Raw genomic sequence first — 14797 nt, 5'->3', positions numbered from 1 at the left:
ATAAATGATAGAGCAAAGGAAACATAAGCATGCTAGGGCACGACGAGACTGGACTATTCGAAAACATCCTGAACACTGTGTTGATTGAACGATGCATAGCATGCTATAACATGATTTGGCTGAGCGTTAAGTAAGTAAGCATTCTACGGCAGGATATGATAGGACGGTACGTTAACATGTTATGGCTAAACTTATATATAGCTAATATAGCATGCTAGGACAGGATATGATAGGACGGTACGTAAATATAATATGGCAAAACGTATATATAGGAAATATAGCATGGTAGGGCAGGATATGACAGAACGGTACGTTAACATGTTATTGCTAAACGTATATATAGCAAATATAGCATGCTAGGGCAGGATATGATAGGACGGTTCGTTAACATATTATGGCTAAACGTATATATAGCAAATATAGCATGTTAGGTCAGGATATGATAGGACGGTACGTTAACATGTTCTTGCTTAACGTATATATAGCTAATATAGCATGCTAGGGCAGGATATGATAGGACGGTACGTTAACATGTTATGGCTAAACGTATATATAGCTAATATAGCATGCTAGGTCAGGATATAATAGGACGGTACGTTAACATGCTATGGCTAAACGTATATATAGTTAATATAGCATGCTAGGGCAGGATATGATAGGACGGTACGTTAACATGATATGGCTAAACTTATATATAGTTAATATAGCATGCTAGGGCAGGATATGATAGGACGGTACGTTAACATGTTATGGCTAAACGTATATATAGTTAATATAGCATGCTAGGTCAGGATATAATAGGACGGTACGTTAACATGTTATGGCTAAACGTATATATAGTTAATATAGCATGCTAGGTCAGGATATAATAGGACGGTACGTTAACATGTTATGACTAAACGTATATATAGTTAATATAGCATGCTAGGTCAGGATATGATAGGACGGTACGTTAACATGTTATTTCTAAACGTATATATAGCAAATATAGCATGCTAGGGCAGGATATAATAGGACGGTACGTTAACATGTTATGGCTAAACGTATATATAGTTAATATAGCATGCTAGGGCAGGATATGATAGGACGGTACGTTAACATGTTATTGCTAAACGTATATATATAGTTTATATAGCATGCTAGGGCAGGATATGATAGGACGGTACGTTAACATGTTATTGCTTAACGAATATATAGCTAATATAGCATGCTAGGGCAGGATATGATAGGACGGTACGTTAACATGTTATGGCTAAACGTATATATAGTTAATATAGCATGCTAGGGCAGGATATGATAGGACGGTACGTTAACATGTTATTGCTAAATGAATATATAGCAAATATAGCATGCTAGGTCAGGATATAATAGGACGGTACGTTAACATGCTATGGCTAAACGTATATATAGTAAATATAGCATGCTATGGCAGGATATGATAGGACGGTACGTTAACATGTTATGGCTAAACGTTTATATAGCTAATATAGCATGCTAGGTCAGGGTATAATAGGACGGTACGTTAACATGTTATGGCTAAACGTATATATAGTTAATATAGCATGCTAGGGCAGGATATGATAGGACGGTACGCTAGGATGTTATGGCTAAAAGCATATATAGCTAATATAGCATGCTAGGGCAGGATATAATAGGACGGTACGCTACAATGTTATGGCTAAACGTATATATAGCTAATATAGCATGCTAGGGCAGGATATGATGGATGATAAGTTAACATGTTATTGCTTATCGTTTATATAGCAAACATAGCATGCTAGGGCAGGATAGGACTGGATATAGTCGACACAGAATCAAACGGTAGTGGATTCGTTTTCTACAGCTTACACAATTGACTGTTCCAAGCAAAAACATATCGATGTTTGTTCTGTTTCTTCATAAGGCGTATATGTGTATCATCCATGTGACTTCAAAAGGCTGTTACAAAATGAATACCGCGTACTAAAAAAGTGTCCCATATCTTTAATATGTCTCGTTTATCTTCATTGATCAACAGCGCATCTTAAAACAATAGCCAATTTGAACACAAAAAACGTCCTAACAAAATACGAATATATAAGTCTTTAAATGTTATCATCGTCATAAATCAGTAATTGATGTCAATAGTATATTGTGTAAAAGTTACCCTTAAATAATAACATGATGAATAACGGGACCGATTATGTTCTGAATGAAAAATCAAAAACATACACTTGACAATTATTGTTTCTTTCAATGTAACATCGTAATATAGTTCATCAAGTAGGCACCAAAAGCTTTAAATTTTGATTTGGACGTGGAACAAACAAACAACTTGTTGCATAAAACTATCTAGGTAACTGTAGTGTTATAATAAGTATTGAACGAGATGAAATGATAGGAATAGGTAACTGGCTTGGAAGTTTAAAGGACATTGTCGAGAACATGAACATAAGGAAACAGGAGTTTTACTCGTGGGACATATACTTTGTTTAGTTTTGTTAACTACAATTTTTATAAGACTTTTTTAATATACACCAACCTTGCTTTGCCCTGATTCTGATGTGAGGAAATCGCATTGCATCCGTCGGCTCAAGATACAGCAAGTAAAGCATTAATAGCATAAGAGGTCCCATCATCCAACCTCTACACTATCTGGCTAATTGTGTACTGAAAAGTATTTCAGAAAGGGGTAAGTGCCGTTTAACAGATTCAAGTAGTCCTAGAAAATCGCATCGGTCTTCTTTCTATTAAAACAAATAAGACTGCATATTAATGTGTTACAACAATTGAATATTTTGAAATAACAGAAATGTGAATATTGTACTGTTTTGATCAGCCTGAACTAGCTCCACAAAACGTTAACACAGTTCATAGTTTTAAACATATTTAAATAGGTTCTTTTTCACGAAATAGATCAAATGTGTTACAACTAAAATAAAATACTAAACGGTTTAAAGCTATATATAATTATCAATACATCAAAGCAAGATCAAAGACCTAAAACCCAATCGAGCTCAAACTAAACATGACGTTATAAGATTTGACGTAACATTCGTATATAAACTCAATGAAGGGTTGATGGGAAATATCAATGATTATCAAAAATAGTTGCTTCGTTACTTTTACCATTGGTCAAGAACTTGGCATTTGGCATTAATTTTAACTATTATTGCTTCTTATGGAAAATAACAAACCACAACATAGGAAAAATACACTTAAAACATTCAAACAATTCACCACTTGTAACATGTATTTAAATATTAGAATCGTATTGCAATTATGCCGCAATGAAGCTCGCTGTAACTGTTATATTCTGTTAAACCGTGTTGCTATGAAACATAATAATCACAATCTTGGTGCGATACTATTCTGAAAAGATCAAATCTGATTGGATCAGGTTTCTAGATACATAAGCCCAAATAGCTATTTTCTGGCATGAATAATAATTACACATATCATCACAAAACATAAAAGAAACAATCATCAAGTAATAACAAAATCCGTTTCATGCAGAGAATTACAAACAGTTTTGTTTATGAGATCACTATATACTTTATATCTTAACTAGTTTTCCCGGCTATACGGCCAATCCACACGAGCACGGATAAAGCTAGTTGGCATATATGGTAAGTTATGTCAAGAGTTTACGTTAAGGATAACGAAAGCATGATTTTAAACAGCAAACATTGTAAGTAGCATCCAGCGCATGGTAGGAATAGCAAGTAATAGTAGAGTAGTTTGTAAATGAATGTTATAAATTATTATATTATATATAACTTAAGCTTGCTAAAACATATTTGGGAAATATAATTTATACATCGAGTATTTATAAGAGGGACATGTCCAGCTTCTATTAATATTTATGATTACCTTTTATTAATATTTGTTGTGTGTTGCAACCGAGGGGTGAATGCGAAAAGGTTCTAAGTGACATTAAATAAAGACGAAGATAGAACCTTTTCGCTTGAACCCCTCGATTACCAAACTTGCCTGTATTTATTGTAAAGACTAGTGGTTATTAATTGAAGCAGTTTACTTAAATATAACTCAGTGTTTACTGTTATTCAATCGTTGTTATAACATCCTACAGACATCTCAGTTTCAGTGCAATATCTCAGTAAAGTGACAATTAAAAACCTTCCCATAATTATGACATAACTCTCATTATGTCTAATAGCAAACAACGTGTAAGACAATACATATTGAAACAGGAGATATGAGAGGGAGTTATGAGAGGGAGTAGAGGGAGTTATGAGAGGGAGTTATGAGAGAGAGATATGAGAATGAGCTATGAGAGGGTGTATGAGAAGGAGTTATGAGAGGGAGTTATGAGAAGGAGTTATGAGAAGGAGTTATGAGAGGGAGTTTTGAGAAGGAGTTATGAGAGGGAGTTATGAGAGGGAGTCATGAGAATGAGTTATGAGAGGGAGTTATGAGAGGGAGTTATGAGAATGAGTTATAAAAGGGAGTTATGAGAAGGAGTTATGGGAGGGAGTTATGATAGGGAGTTATAAGAGGGAGCTATGAAAAGGAATTATGAGAGGAAACAAAAATTAATTTTAAACAAACAATAAACTTAAATTAGAAGTTTGCATGCTGCAATATATACTATTTAAAATGTACAACTTTACAATATATTGATGGTTTAATAACAGATGAATTATGAGTCACTTGTAAATCAGGAAATTAAATTTGAACTTAGCGAAACCTTTTAGTATGATCAAAGTGAGAGTGTACTGATGAAAATATTTTTAAATAAGTACTATCAGAAAATCGCACGTTACATTCAAGAGTAAACCTAGGGTGATAGTTGTTCCAGGAACCAGAGAGTGTATTGTTGTTAGCATAAGTGTTCTATTGATGTTTAATAGAGGACAAATGAGCATGATTCTATTAGTTATCGACTCTGGCCCGACAGCCTTTCCAAGTGGCAGAGAACTGTACCATTGAGAGAATGGGGGAAGTGTTGTGTGTTGGTGGAAATGGTTCTGTATTTGGTTCCTCAAAAAATGTTTGGGTTGTTGAAAAAGTGTTGAGTTCATTTGCCTTTGCTTTATTGGAATGTATGATTTCAGAATTGACAAGTAGGCGAGGAATTGAACTAAACCGGAACTCGGAGACATGACTTTTTTGACAAAAGACCACCAATCCTTTAAATCGTCTTTTCGGGAGGTGACTTAGAGATAGTATCAATCTATGCCATTTTAACGTCTCTTATTTTTAAAACGATAGTGTTTCTTAATTTTTTAAACTTATTCCAAACAGAGGAAAGGTTATGATGTTTAGATGCCCTGTACAATCCTTCACCTTTACGAATTAGTAATTGGATCCCTGAAGTGATCCATCTTGGTTACTGAGGGCTTATAGTTACTGTTTAGTAAAGGTTAATAAAATTTGTGAAAAAAACGTTGGGCAATGAAATCGGCCTTGTTCGACCACCAACTTTACTAAGTAAGTACTAGTAAGCATCTAGTGTTATCAAGTCAAATATAGACGATGGGCTTTCTGTAATATTAGTTGGCTTATCAATTTATCGGATGAAACCATACTGTTGACACACTTTCATAATTTTGGGATTAGCAGCTTGATGAGAGGCATTACGGATAAAGTATTCAACAAGTACGAAGTTTGATAAACCAGTATTAAGAGCAATGTCGATTGATTCTCCAATGCGCAGATCGGGGGCATTTGAGTTTGGAGGTCGATAAAATGGGCCAATCAACATTTTGTGGTAGCGTTTTAGGGATATTCTATCCATAAACATACGATACCAAAGACCTCGAGATCTTGCCTTATGTTATAAGATAAAGTTCCTTAACATACAAGATAACACCGACATGGTTATAATAGAAACGATCTTAAAATATCTAAGTCTAGGAGTTCCGCTTGATTTATGTATTATTTGGGAAATAAGCATTGGACATTATATTGGACTTAAGATAGATTGTGCGACAAGTCAGATGATGGTCGAAATGTTGAGTTCGCGGGTCCTGGGTTAGGATGCAGATCACCACTTTGGATCAAAATAATTGACATCCATGTACAAATGATTCAGGTTAATACTACATAAAAACAATGATTAATAAAGCAAGCATTTCTGTTACACGCTAGTGTTTGTGTGCAATGATATTTCTTACGAATGTTTGTGCATTTCACCTGCTCAGATACTCTTGAACTTTTGAGGTTAACAAGGATAGAAAATATAAAATAGAAACAAATAGGAGAAGACATTCAAAATCCACAATGTAAAAAAATAGCACTGAAGCGAAATAATCTTGATTAAACAATTTAGTTATGAAATAATAGAGAAATATCAAAACAGTGATCAGAATGTACATTATTATATGATCGTGATTAAGCGTTGGACATATTTGATTATTATACCAAACGAACGTTGTTATCGAAAATAAATGACTAAATAAATCTTAAGGGTAGTAAGAAACCTAGGTAAAGTAAAAACACACAATAAATGGTAATCATTATTATATTGGAAAACGGAAGAGCATAGTATTATCATAGTGTCATGCACAAGCTAATAAATCAGATAAGCATAGTAAATAATACAACTTACGAATGGGCAAGTTTAAGATTAATATTTCAATGGTACATGAACACACTATATATCTGATAAAATTTTGAGGGAAAAGAAATCGATAATATTGCAATAGTGACAATTTTTTTATAATAAATTAGACAAGCAGAGTGACTAAGAAAACATGACGAATTGGCAAGTTTTAGAATTATTCTGTTCAAGGGTTTGTTTTAAACAATATGTACCTCTTACAATTTCAAAGATAAACATATAGATACTATTTTCATAGTGGAACAGACAAAATGATACATGAACTTAGCATAGTTAAATAGCTATTACAATAAGATTGTCTAAGGTTTACGTACACACTATGTATTCATTCCATTTTGAAGCCAAAAAATGAAATAAATAACAATGAATAGGAAAACATTGTTAGACAAGTTCCAAGTTTAGGAATTCAAAAATTCAATACAGCATGGCTGGATATTCAATGCGAACGCATTTACATGGTTTAAATAAGACGTCATAATATATTACCAATATTATCAAACAAGAACAAAGTTTATTATGATAATGATCATGTTTAGAGTGTATTTGGTGTATTGTGTGGTATGGATTTATCGAATGAGCACGCATATTTATTCCACAGTATGTTGCGATCAGTTGCATTCATAATCTCGCGCGATATTTGTATAAATTTTAATAATGGGAAGCCCATGAAAACTGGCTACCTACTTTTAACCTGCATAGTAAGAATAAAGAGCTCTTTTGGACAGTGAATCAAATGCCTCCATAGACAAATTAACAAACATATAAGAAAAAGAAAGTTTTGCTTAAATAAGGGTGTTTGAAAATTATACTTATATATAGCTTTCCAAACAGTAGTTGCAGTCACCTTTCTCACATTCAGGTGTTCTACAAGGGTCTTCTATACTTCTATATTCAAAAGATACCTAATGATGCTGCAGTACAATAACCTTCATCATGAAGGAGCCTTCGCAAACCTTAACGATCTAGATATTCGCAGCATTTTCTAATCAAGGGATTGTCACATACAGATCTGGTATCAAAGTAGTTGGTTAGTTGACCGGAAGAATCAAGAATGACAGTAAAGGCACTTTAATTGAGCGATACATTACAAGTTCTTTTATCCCTGTGATCAATAATATTACCATGTTGGGAAGGAGAGATTTCTGAAATCCAACTTCATTCAAAGACGTTAGGTTAGGATTATGTTAAATCCATCTAAAATCGAAGTGTAAGGTTCAAATCATGAACAGCAGTTAGCAGTTTCGGTTAAATTTACAAACAGGAAAGGTCCTCTGGGGAAACTCCCAAGTGTTTCTAAACATGCAAGCAATCGTAATATAAGGACATACTTTTAACGATGTTTTGGTACTTCAACTGGTTTTACGTCAATATAATAGTCATATAATCACCAACCAATGTCCCTATGTTTCATTATCTTCCATGAAAATGTGCATCAAACAAACTTGAATGCCAAGTGCTGCACTGTAGAAACGAAAGGACATTCATGATTTTTGAAAAGTACACAAAAATATTACAATAATCTAATTGATCAGTTTTCGTTCATTTTTTTTTCAAATAAATTTATAAACGAATTAATATGTTCTACTTGTGAAACATTCATATTACAAATATGATCGATTACTACATACACTGTTGATTACTTTTCATTAGCCAAATATTATTCGTTAAATCAGACTTTTAACATTCTGTTCACATAGCAAAATTATAGACACTTTGAGTAGATGGATTGATAACATATTTCACGTAGCCGTACTGTATATTTTTTATTGTTGGCGTACATGTTTCAAAGGATAACTGTGAACATAAATACTTGATATATACTTAAATAAATATTTTTTTAAAAAAGAACACACATCTCTTCAATTTATTTCAATGAGAGAATATACTGTTAGCCGAAAATACTTGATCAATACTTCATTGATGCATTCATTCACTTTATTTATATCACAAAATCAGATTCTTACAATTTCATATGCAAAATGAAATTCTCGAGGGGAATCACCGGTCTCTTTTTCTGCAATGCGTGCACGAGGTCCCGGCAGAGTACCTGTTCAAGTGAAAAAGACATTACGGCCCGCATTTTTGTCAGCAAACAAGATGAACATGTACAAAATCAGATTCTTGCATTTGTTTGGAGTGTTGATTTTATACGGGCTTTTATACAAAATGTGAACATTGTCATATTGAACTCACATTCATATGAAACACGTGCGCTACGAGGGAAATCGTATCTGTCAGATCCAAATAGTCAATGCATTCACAGTCGTTTAAATACTTCTTACACGAATATTTGCATTTTATTGACATAGATTAAAAACAAGTCCAATGTTGAACCTTTGGATGAGAGGTATAAAGAGGTCGCTCCCATGCTGACAGGTTTTGCGTTCTAGTAATACTGTGTGCAAACATTGGCAAACAAAACATACCCATATAATGATTTAGAACTACGCAGTAGCGATTGATCACAATAAGCTTAAGCTGTCATGAATGGCATTGTATTGATTATCTCAATTTTGGCGTTACAAATTACGTTATAAAATATTTGGTTAGGGTTACTCGTAATTTATTCACTGTTTTAATACCGCCAATGGCAAATACAAGATTATCGACATAAAGAGATATATTAAAACACTGCTTTAGATTGTAATTGGATTATTTCGCAAGGCATTCCTTTTATACCAGTATAATATTACAATATATATCAGAATGGCAAAAAATCTAACGTGCGATATCAATGGTAAACAGGCTACAAACAAGGAGTGCCTGTATCTGATATAACTGACAGCATTTATACTCAATTCCATGTTAAGATATTGAAATAGTCATTTATCGACGAAACGAAATATTGCCAAAGGGTCCATGTATCATAAAATCTGCATTCATATAATTTAAAAGAATGACAATGATTTGTTTTTTAACAATACTGTTTGAATTGCCAAAATTGTAATAAGATTAGAGAAATGAAACAAACAATATAAACTCAACGAGTTGCCAAATACTCATATAGAACTAGAAATATATGTTAGTGGTGAACAAGATATATTGACAATTCAGAAGACAGTCTTGTTCAAGTTTACCAATTCATTTACTTCAGTAAATATAATCATTGAAGGGGTAGAAATAAACCATTGTTGGCCCGAGTAATAGGTAATTTACGAACTATTATATACCCATTAAATAATTTTGATATTTTAAGTATGTAGATATACGAAGTAAATCTTCAATCGAAAATTGATTTCCAATGCAAATCTAATTTTCATAAATGCCAATTTGTATATCTTCAATCTATGTTTATATCAGCAAATTTGAAAGTGTGCATTGTTAGATGCGTTCTAAATCAGTATCAATGATTTATAATTAACACATACAGCATTGAAATGAACGTTATACGCACTATTTCAGACTGGGTTGCTATATCGACCAACTTCTGATTTACGTCAGTATTGAATATTTTAGTGTTCATGAACCTGTTGATGTACAGTATGTTCTAAATAGGTTCCGTTTAATTCATAAGGCAAGTGCAGTATGCTAGCAATTGGTGTTTTACTTTTTCACCTCATCATTCCGTTTAACAGTGCACTGATTGATGTTTTGGGACAGGGATTATGTGATGTCATATTAAGTTGGTGTGGGCAGGTACTGTTGGGTGTGTTTGTTCAAGGTATCGTGTTTGTATGAACAGGCTCTAGTGGGCGTGTTTGACCAGGGTTATGCGATTATATAACTAGTTGATGGGCGCAGGAAAAGCTGGACGTGTTATGCAAAGGGTTGGGCGATTCTATAGATGGTTGGCGTTGGCAGACCTCAAAAATTACAATCACAACCTTTAGGAGCAATGCATTTTACCCAAAGCAGCACTTAAGTATTCTTGGTAACACAAAAAGTTATATGTGTACGAGCTGATAAAACGTTGCTTTCTTTTTTTAAACATAACGGTTCCCTTGAAGTTATGCATGCTGTACCAAAGGTTAATGCAGAAGCAAATGCGTAATAAGAGCTTAATTTGGTACCTAGTTACAAAGATTGAGTTTCTCGTTTAAAGGGTACAGTTTGTCGTTTAAACAAATTAAGCTCTTGCATTACGACTTAATATCTCGTTATAACGACTTACAATTTCGTTTTACATATCTTGTTATATCTGATCATTACAACTCAGTTTCTCATTTAAAATAAATCCTTAAAACAAAAATTGTATCTCGTTAAAATGACTTGATATCTCAAAGAAAGACGTAGCATCTCGTTGTTGATGTCTCGTTAAAATGACTTAGTATCTTTTTTAAAGGACTTGATTTATCGTTTTAACGACTTAATATCTTGATAAAATTACCAATTATCTTTAAGTAACGGCTTAATTTATTGTTCTAACGAGTAGTTATGCGTTGTAATGACTCAATATATTCTTATAAAGACTATGCTTCTTGTTGTTACGCATTAATACCTTGTTTAAACAACTCACTTCCTTGTTCAAACGTCTACGTACCTTGTTTACAATATTTCCTACTTTATTTAAAGGACTATGTTACTTGTTAAAATGACTTAATGCCTTGTTCAATCGACTAAGTTTCTTGTTTAAATGACTTAATATCTTGTAATATCGACTCAGATCCTTGTTAAAATGACTTAGTACCTTGTTTAATCGACTAAGTTCCTTGTTAAAATGACATAGTGCCTTGTTCAATCGACTAAGTTCCCTATTAAAATGACTAAGTGCCTTGTTCTATCAACTGAGTTTCTTATTAAAATGACTTAGTGCCTTGTTAAAATGACGAAGTGCCTTGTTTACAATATTTAGGACTTTGTTCAAACTACTTAGTATCTTGTTCAAACGACTAAGTATCTTGTTCAAACGACTAAGTACAGTGTTAAAACGACTAAATGCCTTGATTAAACGATGAAATAGTATTTGGGTAAACAACTAAGAACCTTGTTAAGATGAATCAGTGCCTTTTTAAACGACTTAGTTCCTTGTATGAACGACTTAGTACCTTGTTTACAATATTTAGGACCTTGTTTAAACGACTTAGCGCCTTGTGACAAGACTTGGTACCTTGTTTGAACGATTTAGTTTCTTGTTTAAATGAATTGATATCACGATACTCATCTCGATAATGAATGATATATTAGTGTGTTTTAACACGATACTTAAGTCATTTTAACGGGGTACGTACATATTTTAAAAAACATCACACACATGCATACATTTAAATACTTCTTGACCCGTATTTGCATGCGTAGGTGAATGCTTAACACTTGTCATTCCCTAGTAACGTACACTGTTGATGACAATCAAAGATCATGATTCTAACAATTAATGTAAAATTATTTAATACTGTGTGGCACTTTTTTTCTTTTACATATTAACCTGTTGTCGTTCACTTTTTTTGATGAAACATATCTAAAACATATATATTTATATGTACAATTAAAATTATAATTCTACCCATGGTGTTACGTTTGCATACAATTTGGAATGCGTTTTAGAATAAATATAAATGTTTGTAATGTTTCAGGCATACAACAAAAAATGCTTGTTACAGGATAAGTTGTCTTTAAATTTCAGCATTTAAACGCCAAAAGTTATATTTCATCTTGGTTATAGCACTTCTGAATTTAAATTCCTAATCAAATCTCAATGAAAAATATTAAACAATTATCCTTTCATTATATATTAAATACTTATCTAATTGTTACATACCTGTTTCTTGGTTGAGATTACGATATTATCTCCTTTTATTTATTTTACGTTTATAACTCTTCTACGGCTCGCTGTATTCTATCACATATGCGTAAATATAACCAGAAAACACAACGAATGCGCGTTTACTGCGCAGTTGCTTTAAATAGACATCACGTCATAATATAAGAACATGCTCTGTTGAAGCGTTTTCACGATACCAAGTCGTTTTACCCGGGTTATAAGAGTTCTTGGCCTAACATGTCTAGGAGGCTGACTGTGTATTAAGCACTAGTCTACACGAATTGTTTCATTTCAATTTTATCATGTGCTGACTAACAAGGAACGGTCAGTAAAATGTAAATTTACCAATTATTTATATATATATATATATATATATATATATATATATAGAGAGAGAGAGAGAGAGAGAGAGAGAGTGAGAGAGAGAGAGAGAGAGAGAGAGAGAGAGAGAGAGAGAGAGAGAGAGAGAGAGAGAGAGAGAGAGAGAGAGAGAGTATGTATGCACTGTGCTGTTTGTAGAGTTTTGTGCTGTTCTGTGTTTCTTGTTTGTGATTATGTGTTCTATGTCTTTGGCGTTTGCCCAGTGCCACTAAACCGGGTTTATGTTTAAACATTTTGCTACTGAGCTTGTTTCTGTAGCATTTTCCATAAATATTTCATTTCTGATATGTTATGTATTATAGAAATGAAGGCCTTTCATTCATTGTCAATTAAGGACTGTCTATATGCGAGCGTAAATCTTATAGCCAATTTAATGGGCTATCAAATACTAGAGATGATCACGATATGGCGATCGATAAGAAATGCTATTATTGTAAAGTTTTGTCAAATATAAAAGGTATTCATTCGCTAAATCCATAATGCACAATGCAAACTTAATATGGTATTTTTATCAATGTATCAATAGCGGCAAAATATTATTTCCCTTACTTGTACTATACTTGCTCCTAGATTTAAATTCATATCAAAGCACGAACATATTATTCCTAAATATCTGTCCACACCCTATTTATATATTTTTATATAATCACCTGTGCTTATATTGTATCTATTATATACCGTGTTTGAACTATCAAACCTATATCTAAACACACACTCTCTGGTTCTATTTTAGCATTAGTAACATTTTCTCGCATATAATATATATATTGTCTAATTGTCAATCATACGCAATGTTCATGTAATTGAGTAATAAAACTCCCACGAAGAAGAATTCTATAAGCTATGCTTCCGTTTTAATCCATTTTAATATTATATACATCTTGTGTATGTGAGCTTATCCTGTGTAGTTTCTTTGTATATGTTGAATAAAATATGTTTAAAACAATCAAGTTGATGGTATAATAGAGTTATGTTAAAGTTCATATTCACTGGAATAGTTGTGTTATGCATGCTCTGCAGATACGTTTGTTTCTTATTTCTTTTGTTACCTATTCCAAGCACATAGTTTTCCCGAGTAACGTCATGTTTTATGGTGACTCTTCCTTCGTGTTTTTGTATGAAACTACAGCCTCACTTTTGCATTGTTTGTTCCTTTCGAATAACACATGTACGGTGATCTTTTGTCAGTTCATCTATGTCAACAGTAGAATATTTTAACAAGTACTTAAAAACGTTTTGTGACATCATCAAAAAACATACGTGCGTTGTTATCGTTATCAATAACCATAGTTCGTTCTTCAGGTTTTCGCATACATAGAGCCAACAATTGATGTGATGTAATTCATTTTCCTCCTTAAACATTACGCAACACAGTTCCTTGCATGCCAAGGGCAACACTTGAGGAACAAAAGCTCAGTGTCAATTCTTAAAATGTAAACAACCATATCACAATCTTTACACATCACATTACGTGCTATAGCATTGAAATCTATTTAAGTGCTATAACATTAAAATCAGTTTTAGTGCTTAAACATTAAAATCAACTTAAGTGCTAACACATTGAAGTCACCTCAAGTGCTATAACATTAAAATAAACTCAAGGGCTTTAACTTTGAAATTAACCTAAGTACTAACACATTGAACTCACCTTAAATGCTTTAACGTTATAATCAACTTAATTGCTATAGCGTTATAATCAACTTGAATGCTATAACATTAAAATCAACTTAAGTGCTATAGCATTAAAATGATTTTAAGTACTTTAACATTAAAATCAACTTAAGTGCTAACACATTGAAGTCACCTTAAGTGATATAACTTTGAAATTAACCTAAGTGCTAACACATTGAAGTCACCTTAAGTGCTAACATATTGAAATCATTATGTTTAAATATGTTCTGATTGCAAATATAAACTGAAAACTGTTTATATTGTTATTGCTTGTCAGCAGGCCACGAACGCCTTAAATAAATATGCCAAAAAGTCGTATCTATAACTTGTTACACATACGACCCGTCTGACGTAGATCAGAAACAACTCCCTGGACGTTTGAAATAATGAGATGAGTGGTGCCAAGTGGTCTATGGGCTTCCATCCAATAGATGCATACCTGGGTACTAGAGATATTCTCATATTCGGTTTAGCACAACGCA

General features: G+C 32.9%; 1 protein-coding gene across 5 annotated transcripts in view; it reads right to left on the bottom strand.

Moving 5' to 3' along the window:
* The window catches only part of LOC128221214 (uncharacterized), a 41320-nt gene that overhangs the window by 13817 nt on the left and 12706 nt on the right, over nt 1-14797 (bottom strand). For 4 of the 5 annotated variants that reach the window (XM_052929714.1, XM_052929712.1, XM_052929716.1 and 1 more), the window contains exon 2: nt 2522-2649. In XM_052929714.1, the coding sequence (XP_052785674.1) occupies nt 2522-2563 (42 nt within the window). In that variant the 5' untranslated portion in view covers nt 2564-2649. Of the gene's footprint in view, nt 1-2521; nt 2650-14797 lie in introns of those variants that run through there. The other variant, XM_052929717.1, reaches the window with a different exon arrangement.

The sequence above is a fragment of the Mya arenaria genome, chromosome 16 (genome assembly GCF_026914265.1).
Source record: "Mya arenaria isolate MELC-2E11 chromosome 16, ASM2691426v1".
NCBI classification, from domain to species: Eukaryota; Metazoa; Mollusca; class Bivalvia; order Myida; family Myidae; genus Mya; species Mya arenaria.
This window is presented reverse-complemented; position numbering and strand designations above follow the sequence as displayed.